Consider the following 24,408-nt stretch of genomic DNA (forward strand, 5'->3'; position numbering starts at 1 on the left):
AGAGTTAGGTATGCTTTCGCTCTCGTTACATGTGCCTACATGAAATAGAGCTGTTTGGGCACCTCAGAAGACTTGAGACAAGATTAGTACAAATGCATATGCTGACAATATTAACTGTACATTATACTGGCAACTCTAATATATATGATTAGTATAGTGACATTTTGTGTGCACAAGCTAAGCACAGCTGATGATTTCCTAGTTTATTATAGTAAATTTGGCCTTGAAGTATTAATTATCCTATAGTTAGAGCATTTGACTAGTAAGTATCTATTATGGGTTGGCATTGATAGATACCAAATTAACTGATTGAGGGCAACGAAGAAACAAATAGAAGAAAATAAAGTCATCATTGGGTTATAAATACAGACATTTCATGAGCTACTGCAGTAAGTCTGGATGGATAGCCTCCTAGGTCTTGTGATTCTTCCTTCTCTCAATCGTCCCTCTTTTCTGAAGTGAGAGAGTTCTAGTGTTAGTGGTACACATAGTCATTAAGAAGACATCGATGTTTCTCAGTGTTACTTTGCCAAGCTCTGCTCACTGATGAACTATTGAGGTCTACGTGATTTCTCTGCCTTTCTATTCTATGTGTGTTTTGAATGCAGTAACAATGGCTGGAAGTTCAGCTGTCATATTACAGCATGAGATTTAAAGCAATCACATAGTAGCAGCCTAGGTGTCTGGTGGCCATGAAACCACACTGGCTTGCTTTCTCCTTCACTTCTTTGAGATGAGAGAAAAATACAACTCTAAGTTTTAAAATCCATTATTGTCTGTTGTAATCTCAAGTTATTAGAAAGAAAAAAAAAACCTTAAAAACAGACAAAGCATTTTACCTTTTTCAAAACATCCAGTGTGCATATGAAAAAACATATTTTACAAATTCCCAGGAAGCTAACTGAAAACCTAACAGCACTTAAGGAGTTTTATAATGTACTGGTATCACCAAGAAGACATAGGCAATGTGTGGAGCTGAGACAAATTATCCCTCGGTTTAGCACCATGGCACATAGTTTTATTCTCCATGATGCCATTGAGAGCATTATCACATGATGGCTAAGTAGAATAATGGTACAAGACAAATCCTGTCATCAGGATGAAAATTAGTATGTATCATTAATATATAACACTGTCTATAAGGTTAATATCTATTGGTATAATGTAGGGTGACTAAGTTTCCTGATTTTTCTGGTCCTGTTCTGGCTTTATTAAAGCTACCATGTCCCTGGGCAAACTGGGACAGCTGGTCACTCTAGTGTGTATTTATGGATGATTACTAGGGAGACATTAGTGTACATGAACAAAGCACAGTTGATGTTTTCCTTGCCTATTACAGTAGCAATTGACCTTTAAGTATTAATTACTTTATATTTAGAACATTTAATTATTAGGTGTCTATCATGGGATGTCAGAGCTTGATTTTATAGTTTGGTGCTTAATTGAGTTCACAGTAGTGGCAATTAGATTGACCAATAATAAGATCTTATGATTTTTTATTTATTTTATTCTCTAACCATATATTAGGAAGCTCTTTTTTTTGAAAAATATACCAGGACATAATATATTTCTGAAATTGTCCTTTAGCCAGTTAAGAGGCAGCATGGCTAAGTGCCTTAAACAAAAGCAATAGTGTGTATTGATTTGTATTATTCTCGGGTTCTATGACTATGAAGGCACTAGGCTACTGATCCTTGTGGCTCCATCAAGCTGAAGAGCAGAAGAAAGTTGCAGGCCCCCAGGGCAGAAATCCAGTGTTTAAACTCTGGCACCACCAAGTACTGGCTTACCAATGAGCAGGTACGCTCAACTAATCGCAAGTAATCCTCACGCATCTTAAATTATCTAACAAAACAAAACCCCTCCTCAAACACAGATGTTTAGAGTTGATATTGTACATAAAAGTATTTTCTGGTTCATCCAATCACTTTCGAAATAAGACATTTCTTAAAATATTTTATCACGTCCTTCTCATGTGCTAAGACAAAGGGATGAGCCGATGAGCCTGAGGATTGTTGTGTTGTAAGATCAGCAGGCTTTGCTGACAGAAGCCTGATATAGCTGTCTCCTGTGAGGCTCTGCCAGTACCTGGCAAATACAGAAGTGGATGCTCACAGTCATCCATTGGACAGAGCTCAAGGTCCCCAATGAAGCAGCTAGAGAAAGTACCCAGGGAGCTGAAGGGGTCTGAAGCCCCATAGGAGGAACATCAATATGAACTAACCAGTACCCCCAGAGCTCCTTGGAACTATACCACCAATCAAAGAAAACACATGGTGGAACTTGTGGCTCTAGCTATATCGATGCCCCAGTATAGGGGAACACCAGGACCAGGAATGGGAGTGGGTGGGTTGGGGAGCAGGGAAGGGATAGGGGATTTTCAGATGGGAAACTAGGAAAGATTACATTTGAAATGTAAATAAAGAAAATATCTAATAAAAAATAAAAAAGATCAGCAGGCTTTTAAGAAGAGACAGGCTGTCCAGGTTTTCTTTACCTCACAGCAACATCTGCTGGTGAATCTATGAAGGTGCAGAGTGACAGGCACCAGCTCCGAGCAAGCCAGCCACTTGGCCACTTGGAAGTCCTTTTCTCTCCATTTCTGGAACCACAATTGGAAAGACTTCTTACCATGTTATATTAAATCTTTTACTCCTCATGTCTCCTCAGGTAGGATATTTGTAATAGGATTTCAATGCAAAGAATGAAACTTTACTCTTTCCATAGTAAAAATCAGTCTGTAGTAACGTAAAATTAGTAGTGCTTCCTTCCTCTTTCAAAAGAAAGCTACAAAGAATATTAATAACAAAGAAGCACAGAATACCTTCCCTTACATTTAAGCTTAGGCTAGAAGCGTTGTGCGTGATGACTTGCGTCACGAGGATAAAAATGTACGTGTGACATATAATAGTATCTCTATGGTTCCTGTCACTGCCTGTGTGAAGAAGGGATCGCAATGTTCCCCTGTGTGTGAGGTAGTAAAACTTGGGACTTTTTAAAAGCAGTAATCACCTCATAGATTTTACATGTGTGTGTGTATACACACACGTTGTGTGCAGTGTACCTATATGCGTGTCTAGCGGCTAGAGAAGGGCATCAGGTGTTTTCTTTGGTCACTCTCTGCCTTTTTCCCTTTGGTGAGGTGTCATCTCTGTGTGACTCTGAAGCTTACATTTATTAATGTATCCTGCTAGGCCTGCATCCACCAAGCCTTGAAGATTCTCCCTCCTGTCCCTGCTTCACACACTCCTGGTGTGTGAAAGAAGACGGTCGGCTTGTTATATGGGTTCTGGGATGCAAAATCAGGTCTTGTGGCTCCCAGGCTACACAGCAAGCACTCTTAACCACTGAGCCATCTCTCCAGCGCCTGCTGCGAATGTTTAATGGCTGTGCATCTCTCTGGGGATTATGAAATTCGGTGAATGGATAAGGTTCTGCCTGCCGTATTTTAATATGAAATTAGTACACTGAAGATACTCAATTAGAAGTGGGAATGATGGCACTGGTGACAGGAAGAACCACAGCTATCCGAGGGCTGAATATGGTGCAGAGTGTAGGTATTTTGTCTAGTTAGGCGTCATCGGCCATGTGCGGTAAGTAAAATTACTGCCATGACATGTGATGAGTCAGCTTTCTCCGTTGTTTTTTTTGTTTTGTTTTGAGACAGCTCACAATTTAATAGTTTGAATTTTGTTTCACATAGAGAAAGAAATGAGGTAAATTTATCATAATTAACTGGACAGTCTTTTCCAGCTCGTTGCCAGCAAGTCAGAAAAGAATGTGTACTCTTGCTGGGACAACAGTGTATTTTCTCAAAGATTTTCTACTTAAATTTCAAATCATTTAAGGTCATCTTGTGGCTTGTGCAAGAGGACCGTATAAAAATTCTGTGGACGGAGAAGTGCATTTCCGTCCTGACCTCTGATTCAGAGAGGCAGAGGCAAGGAGAGCGTTGCATGCAGGTTTAATACCAGGGACAGGCACAGTGTCACAGAGTTACAAGTCAATTATTTGCAAAGATCTTGCCCATGGGCCCACAAATAACCAGGTGAAGTTGAAGACTCTCATTTTGTAGGCCTTTTATGATATTGTCAGCTTATTGGGAGAAAGATATGGCAACTCACACTACACTGAGCCCAGGGTGCGTTTCTGTTCCCTGATACAATCAGCATGATCCATCGTCACACGGCAAAGAATGAGTCTGGAGAATTACTCAGGAGCATGGGCAACCTCTTTGATATTACATGATATAAAATTACACGTGGACTAACTTGGGCAGAAAATAAATTCACCACCCAGTGACACCCTTGGTTTAGTTTTTAATCCAAGGGCCTTGTGTTAAGTGTTTCTCTTTCATTATTATAATTTTAATCTAGGTTTAATTTTGTAGATATCCTTTGTTAGAATAAGGATGTTACTAACTACTAATTAGACACTAGAAAAAGCTAGAGTTTCACATTTTGAATTTAGGTCTTTATTTTGTCTGAAGTTAATATCTGTATGTTTTGATATGGACAGTTATTTCGGCACCATTTACTGAGTAGCATGGTCTTCTCCACTGAGAAGATTTCCCACCACAGACTGGATTTCCAAGTTGCCTGGTTTGTCCTCACCCTCTCTAGCACAGCATGATCTTTCTCTTTTCTCGGCACTACTGTGCTGCAGTCATTGCTCTGACGCCACAGTCAAGTTCTCCTTCGTTAGAGTTCCTTGAGCTCTCTGACTCACTTTATCTGACTCTTAAATTTTAAAAATCCGTTTGTCACATTTCATCAGAGGTTCCATCAGTATTTTATTAAAATTTCACTAAATTCACTGAAAAAATTTATCTTTGCTACACTGTCTTCCCATTCATGAAGATGGTATAGCACCCCACACCTTTGTACTTTATTTGACTACTTCAAAATGATTTGTAATTTTATTATTAAGTTATGTATATAGTTTTCTAGGTGTTGTATATAAATCATTAGATATAATATTTTTCATTCCTGTATGATTGTGTATGAGTATTATAATTTAATTTGAGGTCTAGGCTAGGCTCTCCAGTGCCATAATAAATAGAAATGAAACAGTAACATCTTCGTCTCTTTCTTGGATTTAAAGGCAGGCTTCTACTCACTCACTATCAAATAGTCAATAGTCCTCTTAATCAGGCAAGGAAGTTCTCAAAATTTTCTAGTTTGATTTGTAATCCTATAAGACATGTTTACCCATACCATAATCCTCCTCCTGCTCAGGTTTTTACTGTTGGGTAATTCAAATAGGAAACTATTTTGTATTCCTGGGACAAATCCAACTGGGTCATTATGCAATTTATAAAATGGGTTAGCAACAGTTCCTCAGCCACAGACTACACAGAGGAACGGTATGAGTCAATAGGAAAGCTCTAGTCGGCACTCAGTAAATGGTACATAGTTTCCTCCAAGCCTTGCTAGAGTGTTTTCCTAATGTGTTTATTCCTGCTGTGACCATCTATGCCCGTGACTAAGATGAATGTCTGTTTTCCTTTCTGATAATGCCCTATGTCTGGTGTTGGTTTGTGGATATACCAGACTTGCAGAATTAGAGGGAACATATACTTCCTTATCAATTATCTGGAAAATTAAGATAAGATTCTAATTATCTACTCATTGTATTATTTGTTAATATTTTCCAACAGAGCTGTCAGGACAGAGTTTGTCCTGGTGGCAGAATTAAAGACATTAGTGTAACTGATTTGCTGCTATTCAATTTTGCTCGTCCTTAGCACCCAATCATTGAACACTCTCCACCTTTAATTCTTCTTCCAAAAAGAGGATCTTTTTACAATTATTATTATTATTATGAAAATTCATTAGATATGAAAATAAGAAAAAGTTGCAAAGCTTGGCTTGGGATTATTCAAACATTTTCCTTTAGGGGTAAATATACAATCCCATTTCATATGATTTCTCATAATTGAATTGTAAATATAGGAGGAGAAATTTGATTTGCAAAATAATATAATTTTGAAAAACAGAATCAATGAACTGTTGTGAGCCAAGTCTAAATAAGGATAGACAGCACCAGCAACCAAGGCCCTGGACCTCATATGCTCAACCATTGAGTTGGAGTTTTAAAGATAATAGTAGCATTGTCCAAGAAATTTATAATTGATAAGAACTTTGGAATAACTGTGGACACATTGAAATGCAAGTCTTGACCTGGAAAAGTATTGAGCTGAATCCCATGGGAGAGAAAACAGTAAGTTAAACTGTAAGTACTATGTAAAGCTTAAAAGATCAATTTAAAACCAAGGAAATTGCTGAATATATAAAATAACTTGTTTTGTTTTGTTTTTTAAGAAAGCTTTTGGAGACAGTAGCAGAAGATGAGGTCAGTAGAAATTAAAGACTCAATTGTGTGGCTAGCTGGCTCAAAGGTTGCATTAAGCTTCTAAACAGGGAGAGGCATTCATCAAGTTCTCATGGCGATAGACCTTACATATTATGATCAGCCATGAACTACACACTGCATAGTGTGCTGACAAGAAAACCAGAATTCAGTCCACAGGGAAGGGACCAGAGTGCATCTTGCAAAGTGACTCAGAATTAGGTAATCTTTGGCTGAGTCAGTGAGCTAACAGAGAACCTGCTTGTTATGACTGGAGAAGGAAACAGCTGTGAGAAATGATACTCCATCTTTGAAAGCTCATCACACCAAAGAGGCTCAAGAGGAAGGTTTTGGCTAAAAGCAAAAGGCCACAAGAAGAAAACATCTAGGTCATGATATGAATCAAATATTCCAGCAATATGTGGGTTTTCCTAAGAACACTCCGGCTCTCCTGGCATTAAAGGTACACAAATATATGCAGGCTGTTGTGATTGTTACCATCAGCATCTTAGCTAATATTTATCTAACTAAGCTGTTAGATAAATGCCATTGTCTGAATATCTCAATTTACACATAAAAATACAAGCACAAACAATATGCAGGGGAGCTGGGACTGCATAGTAGAGGTGGCTCTGGGGTGAAGTGTCAGGGTCCTAGTCAACTGCTCATGTACAAAACGACAAGGTGGAGATTGGTGGCTTCCACGTAATCCCTGTTCATTCACACAGCTGCCTGCACATCTCTGAGATCCACTACATCCTAACTCCACACTCATGTGGTTCTGCTGCAGCCCACGGCCATTTCCTTTCTCTTCTGATCTCATCATCTCAACAGACAACTAATATACACTATCTGCCTGCAAACAGGATGTATCAGTTCAGAACCAGGTTGCCAGAGTTGGACTGGAAACAAAAAATGTGATTGGATACAGACTTTGTGTAATTGGTGTTCATAATGATGTGAACTAGATGGCGTGAAGGCCCATGCTTCAGGACATAAAATAAAGCGATACACCAGAAAGGTGCAGAGCTTCAGCTTTTGGGATCACCACTGAGGCCTGAGTCAAGTCAATGGGAAATCTGATCTACCTCATGAACTTCCAGTCACGGGCCAACAAAGAGTTGCTCCTCTTCTTTCTCTCTACCCTCCCCACCCCATCTTCTTCCTTTTAATTTCTCTCTTCTTACTCCTCTTTTTCATCCTTCCCATCCTCCTTTTTTTCTTCATCCTCCTCTTCTTCCCCTTTATGTTTCTCCCCACTTCCTTTTCCTTTTCTTTCCTCCTCCCTTCTTTGTCTTCTTCCATCTCCTCTTTTCCTCCTCCTCTTCCTGTCTTCTTCTTCCTCCTTTTCTTTATCCTCTCCATCGTGTCACATATATCAAGGTCTTCTGTTACTTAAGGTGTTACTGTCCAGTACAATGGGATAACAGGATTTCTGCTCTGCAGGTCTCACAAGTAAACCTGATCTAGTTAGCACACATGGATTAATGCAATGTTTGTCATGACCGTTGTCTGATTTTATTACTATAATGTTATTGTAAGTATTGTCATGGAACAGATGACTACAAAGCTTTTCATGAGAGCAGAAGTCCTTGAGAATGAAGAAGAGGCTACCACAGATCAAAGAAGACAGTCTAACGGTGAGAAAAAACTACAGGTAGTGAAGAAAGACACACCAAGGAGCTCATTGAAGCTGCTCACAGGGAGTATCATCTGAAGACTTGCAGAACAAAGGACTCATTTCTCAAAATCTCTTCTGCTCTACAACTCACATGATCTGTGGGAGGGGCTTTATAGTCCTGTCAGTCCTCAAAGTCAAAACCCTGGACGATGAAGGCCCAGTCATGCACAGGTCAAGTTACCATTGATTTTATGGCAATTTTCATAACGCTGGATCAAATAAACCAAGTCATTTGTTTATTTCAGATGCTTGCAGTGAATTTAGAGTTTGTTTTGTGTATCAAAGATCTCTTTGTCATTGAAATAACATTTCAAAAGCCCTGAAAGCATGAGCTAAGCTCCTGGCAGCTGGAAAAAGAGAATTCATTTTTATATAATTCTACAGACCACAGGGTTGCTTCCTATAGTTTTAAAATGCTTGGCGTACCTGTAATTTTTATGAAATTTGTTTTCAAAAATGTTTTCAAGGTGGCAAAAATTAAAGCATAATTGTTTTTCTGGGCTTGCAGCAAATCTAATCACATGTGAAGTAAAGTTAGCAATTTTACTCCGAGGCCAAAGGAAATTAGGAACAAAGGCACTAGCTAATATTATTAATGGCAAATCTTTCTAGGGGAGCACAGGCTGAGTGACAAACACCACCATCCGTGGTGCTCAGGCATATCTGGGTGTCTGACAGGCAGTGAGCTAGACAGGCCAGAAGTCTCAGGTGACACTGAGGGACCCCCCAAGTATCAGGAGTATCTCATACTTGAGCTTCAGATGGAGACATCATGTTGGTCCTTGGCAGGCAGTAGGCATTCTGAGAATGGAGTCAGGTAAGACAGGGTGTGTGGAAAGATGAGGTGGAACAGGGCCTATGGATGGACAGTTGCTTTTAGATTTCAAGAAATGAAAGAGAATGCTTTGAGTTTGGTGGTGGTGGTGGTGGTGATGGTGGTAGTTGGTGGAGGTGTGTGTGTGTGTTTGTGTGTTGCTTTTATTTTTCAACAGTGGGGATTGAACCTCTTGCCTTGTTCATCTGAGTGAGAGGTCTATCACTGATCCACACATCTGGAAAGAGTGTGCCCTCTATCTTACTGCAAACTCAGTAAAGCAGAGTGGCACCTGAAATAAGCAGCCCTTTTCAGGTCTGTCTTCCAAGGTGCAACACCAAGGAGAAAGACTATTGTGCTTCTTCCAGAGGCTGCCATGTGGAACGCCTGGTTGGAGAATTCGTGGCTCCTAAAGCTCTCAGTGAGTAAGCACATGAGAGCAGAGGCCACCATTCTGGCAGGGCAGCATGGGACTTCCACATGGACCCTTCTAGGAGCAGAGCCATGGGGAGGATGCTACCGCAGTGTACCATGTGGGGAGGCCTGGCTAAAAGGTCATGGGCTATGGGCTAGCCTGGGTACCCTGGGCTTGGAGCACATTCAGGACACTCTTGCAGAGTCCACGAAACCTGGGACTAGGAATGTAGGAGCACTCTGCAACAAGGTGAGCCTGTGGGGTCTGAATTAAGAGGCAATCTAAGGGCAGCAATACCTGTGAACCTCATGCATTTTTATCAGTGAGGACTGGGAGGCATATCAAGTCATTTGATATACTATCCTCTGTCCTGCACTCCATTTTGTTTTATTTTAAAGCAAAATAAGGTTTCAGATAGGTAAGAATCAAAACCAAACAAACAAAAATACATACTATGTAGATTAGTTTGAGCTTGATTCCTTATTTATTTACTTATTTTGGTGGTATTTAATGTACTTATAAACCAATTTCAAGTAATTTTACTTAGAGAAGCCATCATATGTTTTCCTTTGTATTTTTTTTTCAGATAAGATCTCACTGTGTAGCTCTGACCAATCTGGAACTCACTATGTAGAAAAGGTATGCTCTGAACTCACGGAGATCCACCTGCCTCTGCTCCCCAAGTCTTGGGATTAAAGGCATGTGCTACCATGTCTGGCTCTGTGTATTTTATATAACCAAAAATACTTCTTGTTTTGAAAGTCAGAGTAAAAGGAACTGGACATCTTGACAGCAATCATGGGCAACATAGTGCTCTGGATGAAAGCCATAGGGTTGGCAGGAAGTTCCCTTCGCAGTGAGTACCAGTACCTTGTTCTATTCATCAGACAAAGAAGAGGCTGACTCAGCCAGCCCAGGAGACATCATGGCATGATCACAAGCCAATGAACAGCAAGAAAAATTGAACTTGCCCCTTTGTGTGCTAGGCCTCCCTCACAGGAGCCACTAAGCAACACACTGAATTTCTGTTAAATATGATCCCATCTCAGTTCTCGATCTGTACCTTGGAGTATGCTCTTTATTATTCCTTCAGTATGGTCAGCCAGCAGATCCGCCTTGGTGATGGCAGCCAGGGACAGGTAGTTGGACATGTTCCTACACAGCTCCTTGCTGCCTCTGTGGAGGAATTTCACTGCGATGGGGACAGCTAAGACCATCACAGGGGTCCGGTTGTAATTCTGAGGAAATATAAGAAGTCAACAAACAAGTAACTCATTGTTCATTCATTATGCATTCACCTCAAAAATATTTGCAGGGCTGTAGAGTACAGCTGTGAAAACACAGGTCCTACCCTGGGTACATCGAATGTGCCCCGCTTGGCCTTATAGGAAGACTTAGGGCCAATTGATAGCATGAGCAGAAGGCAGGACCCTTGAGGTGCAGGGTGCTAAGGAGAACTCCAGCCAGAAACTGTCAAGAAAGACTTCTAGAGAAATGGATGCCTTAGCTGAGACTGAAGGGATAAGTTGGGAGTACTTGGGCAATGGTAAGGACTAGAGAAGAAAGAGCCACTGTGGGAGGAACAGAGGTGAGGGAGAAAATGGTACACCTAGGGCATTGTGGGTAACTATGTGTGGTTGTAGAGTAATACGTGGAAAAATTGGTAGGGACTGGAAAAGTCAGTGGGCACGTATATACTGGGAGGGTGGTTGGTTTGAAGCTAATTCCAAGGGCAACCAGGGATCAAGGGGAGGGACAGATCAATGGGTTTATCTTTGAGAAAAACAACCAAAGGAATATTGACAAGCTTGAAGTTTGTTTATTTTTTCTTTTTTGAACCAACCAAGGATGGATGCATGCAAAAATGTGATATATATATATATATATATATATATATATATATATATATAAAGATATATTTATTTTATGTATGTAAGTACACTGTTACCCTTCAGAAACACAAGAAAGGGGCATCAGATTCCATTAAAGATGGTTGTGAGCCATCATGTGTTGCTGGGAATTGAAATCAAGACCTCTGGAAGAGCAGTCAGTGCTCTTACATGCTTAGCCATCTCTCCAGCCCATGAAATAATTTTTAACAACAGGAATAGAAGTGGAGAGCACTGTAAGGTGTAATTAGCTAGTTGTGGAAATACAAATACTACATCTTCTCACAAGTGGTAGTTAAAAGGTGATTTTACAGAAATAGTCTGGAAGGGGTTTGAAGGATATCAGATAAATATGGGTAGCAAAAATGTTTGTGTGGGACAAGTGCTAGTATTTAAAGCTTGGCAGGACAATGATAAAAGTTCAAGGGGGGGAAATGCTGATTTCACCTTACAAGTGTTGACAGAAACGCAATGCACTCAGTATATGGAATGCTACTATGTGTCAATTAAAAAACACTAAATTTTTAGCTAATGATATTTAAAGAAAAAAATAAATATAAGACTAAAACCTGAAGGCATTCTAGATCTCAAAATAAATGTATTCTTATTTATTATTGTGACTTATTTTACGTGTTTCATAAATGTTATCATTGGCACTTAGTTATGCCATTAAAAATAAGGACCCAGATTTAGCAGTCTCTTGTGAGGCTATGCTGGGGCCTAGCAAACACAGAAGTGGATGCTCACAGTCAGCTATTGGACGGATCACAGGGCCCCCAATGGAGGAGCTAGAGAAAGTACCCAAGGAGCTAAAGGGGTCTTCAACCCTATAGGTGGAACAACAATATGAACTAACCAGTACCACCCGGAGCTCGTGTCTCTAGCTGCACATGTATCAGAAGATGGCTTAGTCGGCCATCAATGGGAAGAGAGGCCCATTGGTCTTGTAAACTTTATCTGCCTCAGTACAGGGGAACGCCAGGGCCAAGAAGTGGGAGTTGGTGGGTAGGGGAGTAGGGCGGAGGGTATGGGGAACTTTCGGAATAGCATTTGAAATTTGAAATGTATATAAAGAAAATATCTAATAAAAACAACAATAAAAATAATTATATATCATATATATGTATATGCATACATATACATACACACACACATATATATGTATATACACACATATAAAATCACTTCAGCTACCACTTAGACTAAGAGCAGAGCTGTACTGTATACAATGTGTTTGGGAGCTGACTTTGTATCCTTATATTATAAATAAAAGGGGCTGCTTTTTTTCTGTGTGAAATGTACTTCGTATTCCACCTATGGGTTCTCCTTTCTACTACTTCCAACAATTCTAGGCTTTGGTAGGTCCTCATGATCTCCTGAATAATGAATGAATAAAATGCACTAGGGCTGAGAGATGGCCACTACCTGTCAACCATGTAAAAAACTGAACATGATGTCATGTGCCAGAAATCCCAGCACCAAGAAGGCAGACACAGAACGATCTTCAGGGCTTGTTAGCTTGTTAATCTTGTCAAATTAGTGAGTTTCATGGTTAGTGAGAGTCCTGGTCTCCAAATATAAGGGCCAGAACAACAGAGGAAGACACCCAGTATCAACCTCTGGCCTCCACATGCAGGCACACACAGAGACATAAAGACACATAGACACATACAGATATGTACACATGCATATACTACACAAACAGGAGTGGAAAGTAGGTAAGAAGGAAGAAGACAATGTGGATATGTGGTGATGGCTGTCACAGAGGATGCAATGTGTTGGGAGGGCATGTGATAGAAAACAGACTCTGGATTCTACCCTGGGCTTTGCCACCCCCTTGCTGGCTGAACACAGGGATGTCACCCAATTCTCTAGATCATCTGTAATGGTGACTGTCATCACATTTTCCCATCGAGCAGCCTCTGATAAATAGGTTTCACGGCAGACACAACATCAACTGACTGGCACAGGAAGACTTTCCAGGCTGCTAAAGGACCAATGACCTTGGAGAGAAGGTCAAGTAATGACTACCCTCCGAACAGGGTGTGCACTGAGTAACAGTCTGGGTGTAGTCTGTATCAGATTATGGGCATGGAAGGGAGGCCAGGAATGGTGGGCAAGGGTGGTGGGATAGAAGCTCCATCAGTAAATGTGAATGTCCTTCTTTAGTAATCAGTTCATGGGTTTCTGATGGGGATAGCCACAAGATGCACACAGCATTTCCCACATTCCCTGCAATCTGATGTGGCCACATACATGCAAAGCAATTAGATAAAGAAAGCTTAACATGTTCAACTCCTCAGCTACCATTAGCATGATGTGACTTGGCTCTTAACTCATTTTCCTCTTTACATCTCATTGGAACAAGGACTTGGTACCAGGGACTGAGGCAGCTGTCTATGACCATGAGTTAGAAACTGTGTGTAGTACAGAGAAGGTGGTGGTGGTGGTGGTGGTGGGGGTACAACGACATCCACATCAGCTCTAGACTGACATTTCTGAATTGTTTGTTGAGAAATAGAAATGCCCTGCATAGCTTAACTCACTGGCCTTTGTTACAGCAGGTGAGCTTACATTCTGACCAGAACAGTGTTACTCCAGAACCATTTTCATTCTTGAAGTGTCTTTAGTAGCTTAAAGGGAAAGGTATGTCCTTAGGCAGTATGGAATTTAGAATTTCATTTTAGCACAAACCCGATAATAAAGATCAAAGAAGGAATATGAGGCTAAGACTGCCACGCTGCTACAGTGTCTCTGAGCAGCATTATGACATCTTAGACATGGGGCAGTTAGATCAAAGAGGATACTAAATGGAAGAAGACAGTGTCTTGACCCTTATATCAACCAAAATAAAAATAAATTCCAGGCAAACTGCATATCTAACAGTAAAACACAAAGTAACAGTGAGTAAGGAACACGGTCAGTGTCCCCAGTGGCTTTGCGAGTCTCCTCAAATCTAACTAAACTATTACCATAAAACAGTGAATGTAAAGTGGATAAAAATAAAAACATCTAGTTCAATGATACTTTAAGAAATGAAAAGATAATCCAAGGGACATATAATATGTGTCACCCACTTATTCAACAAAGGTCTAGCCATAACCAGAATATATACAGACAAACTTCAGGCAATCAAAAAGGTACAGAGCCAAAGGAGAAAACAGACAAAGGATTTGAATGGATGCTTCCCAAGTAAGGATGCAGAAATGGAGTAAACTCATGAAAACTTGCTCACTTTCTTTCAAATTAATTTTGACCTGGGACTATCCACAAAGTGTTGCTTTCTGAGGTGTCATCAGACATGAGTTCCCCTGAAAAACAGACCCAGTCCTACAGATTCCATTTTCAGGTAGTTTTTAAGTGATAAGTACAGGGTTGAATATTCTGTGCATATCCATGTTATAGAATTTTATGAATGAGCATGACATGCAGTGGTGGGCCCAAGTCAGTCAACAGTACCATAATGGCAGCACCAGTGCCAGGAGGAAGAAAAGGAAATGTTATGGGGTAGCTGAGACACTAAGGTTAGTGAGTTGAGAGTCATAATTTTAGAACACTCAAATCTTGGTATCGAGTCCAAAATAAGTCATAGGAAATGTTTTTGCTGTGGTTTCCCTTCCCTTTTATTTTATTTGAGAGTCTTCATTAAATTCCTTTGAGGAGCCTTTCTGCTCTTCTAATGATGACATTTCTACCCTTGGTCTCAAAAGTGTTAAATGACTTAGCCTCACAGAAAGGGAGGGAAGGAGGGAAGGAGGGAGGATGGGATGGAGGGAGAGAGAGAGAGAACATTTTCCTGATCTAAATGATGCTTCAAAAATAAGCACTTCATTGAACTTAATCAGGGATTTTTCAAAGAGATCAATGATTGTGATTTTCTTGATGGATTAAAGGTGCTAAGAGTTTATGGGTGCCACTATCATGTGACTTCAGTAGGTAGAAGAGAACCCAGATGATACTTGAGGAAACATAGGGTTGGAGAGGCAAGCTAGGAGAAATTAGGTTCCTTTAATAGCATCTGAGCTCCATGATATAGGGAATACTGAGGCTAACTCACACGTAAGGAGTTTCAGAAGGTTGATCCATAATTGTGAAGCCCAGAGACTTCTGTACAGTAGGGGACTTTCTTTGGTCAGATCAGAACATCCTTCTCACACTATCAAGGTGTCAAAAAGCCAGGCAGGAAACTAGAGTCTTCACACCCCATTCACTCTATTCCTACATTTTTCTAAATAAACTAATTAAATATCTTTTGCTTAAACATTTGTTTTCCTAGTTACCAGGAACAAACAAACAAACAAACAAAATGTCTGATACATTCTAACGAATTCCTTTATTCCATCTATTTTCTACATACATGGTCAGGACCATGGCCTGCCTTGAGACTTCTCTGATGGTTTATTTGAGTATCTTGGTCTGCCTTCTCTCCTCTCCCTAAGCATATGTGGGCCTAATTGTTGATGAGACCTCTCTGGAAGATAAGCTTCTCCTCTCTCCTGGGCCTGGCACTCATCCCCATAAAATTACTTGGATCTACTGAGGATAACTCACAACTCTAGAAGGTTGATCCTTATTAGGGAAGCCAAGAGACTTGTGTACAGTGGGAGGCTTTCTTTGGTCAGATCAGAACATTCCTCCTACACTATCAAGGTACCAAGAAGCCAGACAGGAAACTAGAGTCTTCACTCATCAGCAAAAGATCAGGTGAGCTCAAAGATATACTGAGGTATACTCCATCATGAGCATGGTAGAACCTGGTAAAATAACACAGGCATTCACAACTGAATCTCCATCTGTGATGATAGAATAGTTCATCCATCAATCTCAGTCTTTAATACCGACTCCAAGTAACACTTGAGTATATATGCCAAAATAGTCATCCATCTTCCTTTTGTTAATACACCCTTCCTGTGTCCAGCAAGGTTAATTTATTGCTTTTCACTTGTCTCAATTACCCTATATTGCTGCTTCTTTGGATTCACATTCAAGTTACTTCTACTACTACCTGGATTCTATCCCAACCCCTAGTCTTCTCTTAGGCTATGTTTATAGTCATCCAATCTCTCCATTACATGGAGGGTTCTCACAATTAAACTTCCATATTTTGCCCCTATCCTGAGTGGTCAAAGCCCTAGCATTGGGAACTTTTCAAAACGAACCCCATGTCAAAGGTACTATACATACACTGCGTCTTTGGCCAAGAATAACTTGGAAGTAGAAAGGCACATGTCTTCCATTAAAGGATTAGATCTTCAGGCACTTTTAAAATAATTGATAATTACCTACCTAATTAATTAAGATGAGGTCTCAATATGTAGCTCTGGCTGTCTTTGACCATTACATAGACTATGCTGGCCCCAAACTCAGAGAGATTTGTCTACTTCTGACTCCTTAGTGCTGGTATTAAAGGTGTGTACCATGGTTTTTAAGCATATTTATCTGTAACATGAAAAAACTAAGGTGGTGGTCTCAGGAAATGGGCCTTGCTAACTGTGAGCACAGACAAACACAGAGAGGGACTGGATTGATGGAAAATCATTAGATTCTGTTTTAAACTCTAGAGTGAGCTAGCCCTTGGCAGCAGCAATAAAAGGACAGGCCTTCTTAACTAATCAGAATGCATTCTTTTTATAATAACTCTGAAGTGGGGATCCAGTACAAAAACAGAAGATTCTCCTCTCAAGTATATAATGTCATCATTAAAAATCAAAAAGAATATAAACGTCAACACACTCAATTCTTGTGCCTTCTCCCCATACATGTAATTTGGAAATCTCTCAAATGGAACAAAAAGTAAAACATTAGGCAAAGAGCAAACGGTGCATGTAAGTCCTCAGAGATCACCACCAAAGGCACACCATCTCAAAACTGTGTCTAGACAGCCCCTCCCATATCAAAAGCCACAGGCACAGCTGACGACAAACAGCGGGGTGTGCGTAGGGTCTGGGGGCCCAGATGACACTGGCAAAGAAGAATCCCACAGACCTAACAGATAACAAACAACTTCGGCTGGGCTTCATTTCAAAGGCATCTAAGGCAGCAGATCTGGGCACAGCAAGTCATTTTATCTTTAGAGTTATTTGGATCACAGAGCTGCTAATGGGATACAGGCAGAGAAAAGTCCAGTGGTCACCATTCTCCAACAAGTAAGCCACTTTAACAGCAGCTGATAATGCCACGGCCTATGACAGAGTTTGGCCCTTAGCATCGACTAGAGCAGGCTAGGGTGAATATTACCTTACAAGTGCAGAGCTAGGGGAACAAATGGAGGTCACTGCATTGTACAAATGAACGTACTCCCGAGAACTGCTACAGCTCTCTGGAGACGTGAAACAAGGGGACCTTGTTCCACGGTGCCAAGGATTCAGTTTCTCAGCTTGATTGGCACCATTTGAGCTCTTGGTGGAGATTTTCCTTTTGAAAATGCACTTTGGGAACCTTTGTCAGTGTTTTAAAACTAGAAAGAATAAAGCAAAGGAGGAGAGACACAGACCCAGGGTGATAGGAACTGAGACGCTACTTTGCTATCAGGCGCTGAATTCAGCTGGAGCCATAGAAAAGCAACAATCTCAAGAGATGTCCAAATTCATTTATTAAAATGGGGCTCCCTGGACATTCACCCAGCCTCATCAAGCAGACAGACAGACAGAAAAAAAAACATTTGATTCCTACTAGTGTAGCCATCTGGGGACCTAATTGACACGTTCATCTGGTTTTCCCAGTGGGTTTCCTGACAGGTGAGAAGAGAGAGGGACTATGGGTTGTTCCATCCATCACATTTTATCCTCCTGTCCAAAAACCCACTGGACAGAAATATGGTTGCTCAGGAAGCCACAGAATAGGATCTCCTCCTGAGCCCACTCATCACTCATTCAGTAAGTATCACCTGAGTGTACCAACTGCATGCCAAGTGCCATTTTAGGTGCTGGGACTTGCTCAGTGTACAAAATAAAACAGAATTTGGGGAGAAAACAGACAGGCAAACACTGATCAATGCAATTACTGAAGAAATAGCTTGTTGTAAAGAGTCAAATGCTGGATAGGATCATGGTGATAAAGCATTTGTCACAAAAGTAAGAGGGCCCTAGTTAGGGTTCCCAAAACACACGTGAAAGCTGGGTAGGTATGGTGGCCTACCTATTATCCTGGAACTTGGAGGTGAAGATAGGGGTAAGCTAGTTAGCTCTGGTTTCATCAGGAGATCCTGTCTCAATAAGGAAAGTGAAAAGCAACGGAGGAAGAGGCCCAGTGTCAACCACTGCTGCCACATGCATACCGAATACACAGGCAAAATAATAATAAAAGAGAGCGATGCGCTGTATATTATAGTCTCCTTCAGATGATAATATCAACTGGGGTTAGTGATCACATGATATTTCCCATATCCGGAACATTTTTTTATTTATTTAGCATCTGGTTATTTACTCATTAAAACAAACCCACAAGGCAATTACTTCTATAATCTGCACTTTATAGATGAGGCAATAAAGGCACACAAGTGTTAATTTGCCCAAGATCACCCTATAGGTAAATTCATGACAGAAAGGGGGTTGCTTGTGGAGTAAACTTCTAGCTTTATAAAGCCAGCCTCCCCCATAAGAATTCTGAAGGAAATACTCTGAGCCATTCTAGGTCCTTTGTACTCAAAGCCATCACACAATATTGACTAGGAAAGCCTGCATGAGCAGTGTGTGTACCATCGAGCAGGCTAGTTCTTTTACAATGCAAAAAAATATGTATTTCCTGATTTGTGGGTTACTTCTGGTCACTTTTGTACCCATTGTCAGCCATCTTGGATTATTTCATTCACTGGCTCTCCCACAGTGGTAGCTGAGATGAAGCAGCAGGTCATGCAAAGATGATTAACTATGATATCAGGTCTGCCCAGCAAGGTAGTTGGGGAAGGGTGATTGTGTGGCTTCATATGAGGAGGTTAAAACTAGGCACTGGAAAAAGGTAAAAAAAAAACAACAAACCCCCCCCCCCCAAAAAAAACCCAATAAAACAAAACAACAACAACAAACAAATAAACTAGGTACTGGTTCCAGACTTCTGTCAGTTCTCTGGAGATACATTCTAGTACATCGACGATATCTACTGATAGAATACCTGTGCCACATTTTCATCCTCATCTGCCCTCTCCAAGGGTCTCTTTATTTTAAAAAGCAGAGTGTCTTGTGTATCTTTCCTGTCCTGGTTTTTCTGGGAGATGGGGAATGACTGAATCCATATAGCAACTTGTAAGCTCCTAGCTTCAGGTAAGTTGTGGCTTGAGTCAGGAGTTCTACTTCATATCTACACCACACATAGAAAGCTTTTTTATAATGAAAGACTTCCCTCATGTGCATCTACCAGGCTGCTGTAGATTTTAACATTTTTGTGTCCTACCTGGGAGTTAGCTGGATACCCATTTCTATTGGTCTACAAGACTGTGGATTTATTTGCAGGTTACAGACCACTATGATTACCGATCACTGATTGAACTGCAATATTCACAGGCAAGCACTTCACGTGCTGTGCCACTTTGATGTCTCACAGTTCCAAACAATAGGCATTGATTGCTACCTTTAGTTTAAAAAGGGCAAAGCAGAGGCTTAAGGGAATGAATTTTGCTGATTTCTCATGTGTAGAACAAACAGATGGGTATTCACAGTACACAGTGAAATAGACGTAAAAAAACGAGTTAGTCAGGCTGGGGAGATGGCTCAGTAGACAGGAGCCCTTGTAGTGCAAGCAAGAGGGCCCGGGTTCAAACCCCTAGCATCTATATAAAAAGCTGAGCACGGCTAAATGTACCTGCAGTGCTCATCTCCACACTGTGAGAGACTGTCTCAGGAAGAAGTGGAAAGTGACAGGGGACATCTGCCATCTTCTTTTGGCCTCCTCAAGCATGCTCATAAGCTTGCTGTGGTATTATTTTGAATTCTTTACAGTATGGCTCCCCTACAGCTGGGACTCAGTAGGATTTTCTCAGTTGATTAGCTAGCAACCTGCTGGCTTAGCTCCAAGTGGTTTGTGGTGTCTTTTTACAGTATCTAACGGGCATAAAAAAATTGCCTCTCAGTTCAGAGACATCATGTGTTCACACAAGCTGCCAACTCAGTAGCCACTTGCCTGCTGTTTCACACTGACATACCTGTAAGATGCAACTCATGATATCGGATGCGATTTTTGCATGTGGAGTATCTTCGTCTTTCCCTGCAGGCCTCAGGTTGTGTTCCAAGCAGGAATCCCACAGTCCCACCAGGGCTCTGGCATGCTTTTCAATGGATTCTGTCTCTCTGATGGCTGTGGTAATCCTGGTGATACAGATTTCAACCACCGCCTGGTCATTGTTATTAGTTTGGTAATCCTATTTAGAAAAAGAAAAAAACCTTTTAAGTTAATAAGTACTCTAGGGAAGCAGTACTGAGTTATGCTGGAAATGATGATGTCACCGGGTACTAAAGAGTAAGCCTGTAAAGCCCATTACAGTTGGCCTTCCTCTTGTGGAAGAGGCAGAATATACACACAAGGTCCAGTGACGTTAACAAAAAGGAGGCAGCAGCTAGTTGGAGGAGCTGGATCATACATAGGCAAGCAAGTGTATGCTTTAGGACATTTCAGTTTCAAGTCACTAGAGGACTTTTTACAGAGATGCTTTAGTTACATGTATGAAAAAAATTCAAATTAGTTTGCAACTTTCCCTTTCCCTACTAGCTTCCTCTCAGAGTCCGGCAGAACACAGTGTTCCATTTCTTTCTTTTTAACTCAAGCCCAAGTTAGCTCTCACCAACCAACCAAATTTCCTGTCTTTATTCCCTCCCGAGTACTTCATCATCTTTACGAAGAAAAAAATATGATCCCTTAACACTTCTCAATGTGCAAAAACGAACATACACAACAAAAATGCTTATCTCCTTGAGTTGGAAAATGGTCTGACTGAATACCACAATGGGAGTCTCACAGAACTGGAGACTTACAGGGTAGGCAACCATTTAGATGCCTGTACTGAGGTAGCCAACAGGGAGTTTTCATCCTTAACACTATTTTTTATTGTTATAATGGGGCCAACAAACACCCCAAACCTGTATCTACACTGTGATCATCAGTAGCCCAAATTTTTTTTCTCCAGAAGAGTAATTTGCTGAGGCAAAGGACAGAAATAAAATAATTTTGAGGCCCCTAGTATATACTACTAAACTCCCTTCCAGAAATATTTAACTAATTTAAACTCTCATCAGGTGAAAACATGATCTTTTCATTGTGATTTTTGCAAGAACAAACTATTTTTTAATTTTTGCTAATTTGACCAGTAGAAAATGGTATCTCATTACTGTTTGGTGTAGGCACTTCCTTGGACCAAAGTGAGGATGTATACTGTCACATGTTTATCGGCCATTTTTATTTCCTCCACAGGGAATGGGGCAATGGGGAATGTTCTTTTGGAACAATATTATCCCCTACTAAGGATATTGAGGCAACATTTGAGTTATAATTCTGCACAGGCTTCATTATTCCTTTTCAAAATTGCTATCTATTAACTGACTGTTTAGATGGTTAAATCAAGCAAGCTTTTGAGTTTTGTATTTTTTCCTCTAAAATTTGAAACTTAAATTGTTTACTCATTTAGATTTAAAATTTTTATAAAGTTTTATTTAGGTCTTATGTGTATAGCTGTTCTTCATGCATGTACATCTATGAAACACATGAGTGCCTGAAGAGGTAAAAGTGGGTATCAGATGCCATAGAACTGGAGTTGTAGGTGTTCATGTTCAGTCACTGGGCACCTGCACCCAAACCCAACCAAGTTCTCTGGAAACCCAACCACTCTCAACCACTGAGACACTCAGCTCCACATGTTTATTACATTAAAAGATGAGGCGTAGAGATGGTACAAAAGATGGAGAAAACAGGGTTGGCAGTACAGAGCAGAGCCCCTGGGGCCCCATTCCTCAACTTCTGGTTTGGTTCTCCAGAGGAAACACGTCCCCAGTGCCTTGTGCTCTACAATGGTGTTCTCAGCAACTCAGAAACCATTCACCTTCTGTGTCTGTGAGCCTTTTAGCTGCATTTTAAACATAGTTTATATTTTAAAATACTTTATTTTGTATGTGTGTGAATGGTTTGCCTGCATGTGTGTTGGTGCAAAGCTTCCTTGCCTATTGCTCATGGAGGTCAGGGGAGGGAACTGGATCCTCTGAAACTATATAGTTACCAATGATGTGGCCTACCATATGGGCGCTGGGAACTGAACCTGGGTCTTTGGAAGAATTACTAGTGCTCTTAAGTTAACCCTATCCTCCTCAAATGACAATCCATCATAGACAGACTATCAGAATTAGTAGGGCAGTTGATTAAGCTTTCTGGATATAAAATCATTAATCATGATTTTGTATTAAGGAACTGCTGAGGTGGCTAAATGGTAGAGCACTTACTGAAGTAATGACTGAGTTTATCCTAGAAGAGGATGGAGAGATTGAACTATAGAATTTGTCCTCTTTCACACACACACACACACACACACACACACACACACACACACACACACACTCCCACTATAATAAGAGCAAATAAAATAATAGTAATTGGTGTTACATTACCTGAAAAGACTAGTTTTTTTTTTAAAAAAATAAAGGACATCATCTTTAGGTCTAGCTAAGACTATATAATGCTTACACATCTAGAAAATGATCTACATTACTTAAATCATGCTCTAAGAGGTTCCGTTTCCAGCACCAGCATGGTAGCCCACAATCATCTGTAACTCTAGCTCCAGAGAAGCCAGTACCCTCCTCTGGCCTCTGTGAGCACCAGGCATGGAAGTATAGCACAGGCATATATTCAGGAGAAAAAGACCCACACAATTTTGTTTAAAAGATATTAAAGAGGCTTTAGATAAAAGTGTGGAAATGTAATATCTCCAGAAAAGAAAACACTGTCACTGGGCTGCTATTTGTCTCTAAATTAGTTTATAGATAAATGAACTTCCAATCATCATATTGTCAGAATCATTCATAAAACCAAGTATTGAATTATAAAACTGTTAGAGAATGAAAACAAATTAGAGTAAGATTTTAAGAAGCTTGGGAACACGTTTTGTTTTTCCACAGATATACATGGTAAAAGACAAAGTGCATTTGGGAATACTAGATATACAGCGTGCATGAGTGGCAAAGAATCATATAAGAACCAAAAAAAAAAAAAGAATCTTAAAAACCTTCAAAAGAAAAGAGAACTGAGCCAGGCCTGGTGCTGCACACCTGAAATCCTAGAACCTGAGAGGCCGAGACAACTGGATCCAGTTCTTGTCTCTTTAGAGGCAGTGCTTTAGGCCAGACTTACTTGGAAAAGGGCAACCCTGTATCAATACCCTTCCCTACGACAAAAGAGGAAAAGGAATTAAGTAACTAGAAATATCATTTCCCACAAACCCAAGCAGTGCCTGGCATAGAAGACTTGCCCTCACTAGCAAGGAGAACTAGGATGCAGAGAGAAAATTACCACTAGCCCAGTGCTTCACTAAACTAAGTAAGTTTGAACATCTGACAGATGCAGGAACTGGTGAGGAAAGCCACTAGGGCCTTCACACACCCTTCACATTAGAAAGCAATTTGGTGTGTATTATAACACTGTAAGTTCAAAGATCTTTAAATGCAGTTGTTTTACTTTATACTGAGATCCTCAGAAGTGCATATTTACCAAGTTAATCAATTATAAGAATGTTTACTGCAGCACTGCTTAAGTAATGAAGGTTAACCAAGAAAAATAAATAAATAAATAAATAAATAAAATAGTGGTATGTTCATAGAATAGAATATTAGATCCACTGAATGAATGAATGACCAAATGAATGTACCAAAGTAGGTAAATTAAAAACAGTATGGAAGCTATGATAGCATTTATATAAAGCTTAATAACTTTTCAAGCTTTTATGGACTTCTAAGGTTCTCAATTTAAAGGAAAAAAAACTGGTTTTAGAGATTAGTGTATTTCAGATATTATGATATACACTAAATGTCTTTAAATTTTTCTTCTTTTAAAACTTTATGTAAAGTTTAAAATTTTCTAATGATTTCTAAGTCACACATTTCTAACACAGAAGTTAAACCACCTATGATAATTGAGAGTTTTGCCGGGTATAGTAGCCTGGACTGGAATTTGTGTTCTCTTAGTGTCTGTATAACATCTGTCCAGGCTCTTCTGGCTTTCATAGTCTCTGGTGAAAAGTCTGGTGTAATTCTGATAGGCCTGCCTTTATATGTTACTTGAACTTTCT

At 40.2% G+C, this 24,408-nt stretch overlaps 1 protein-coding gene across 4 annotated transcripts in view; it reads right to left on the reverse strand.

The window, feature by feature from the left end:
• Veph1 (ventricular zone expressed PH domain containing 1) overlaps window positions 1-24,408 on the reverse strand; it is a 213,456-nt gene that overhangs the window by 163,950 nt on the left and 25,098 nt on the right. For all 4 annotated transcript variants that reach the window (XM_021158192.2, XM_021158191.2, XM_029474775.1 and 1 more), the window contains exons 3-4: window positions 20,287-20,502; window positions 10,325-10,499 (exon numbers count right to left, since the gene is read on the reverse strand). In XM_021158192.2, the coding sequence (XP_021013851.2) occupies window positions 10,325-10,499; window positions 20,287-20,502 (391 nt within the window). The remainder of the gene's footprint in view (window positions 1-10,324; window positions 10,500-20,286; window positions 20,503-24,408) is intronic.

The sequence above is a fragment of the Mus caroli genome, chromosome 3 (assembly GCF_900094665.2).
Source record: "Mus caroli chromosome 3, CAROLI_EIJ_v1.1, whole genome shotgun sequence".
In the NCBI taxonomy this organism is placed as follows: Eukaryota; Metazoa; Chordata; class Mammalia; order Rodentia; family Muridae; genus Mus; species Mus caroli.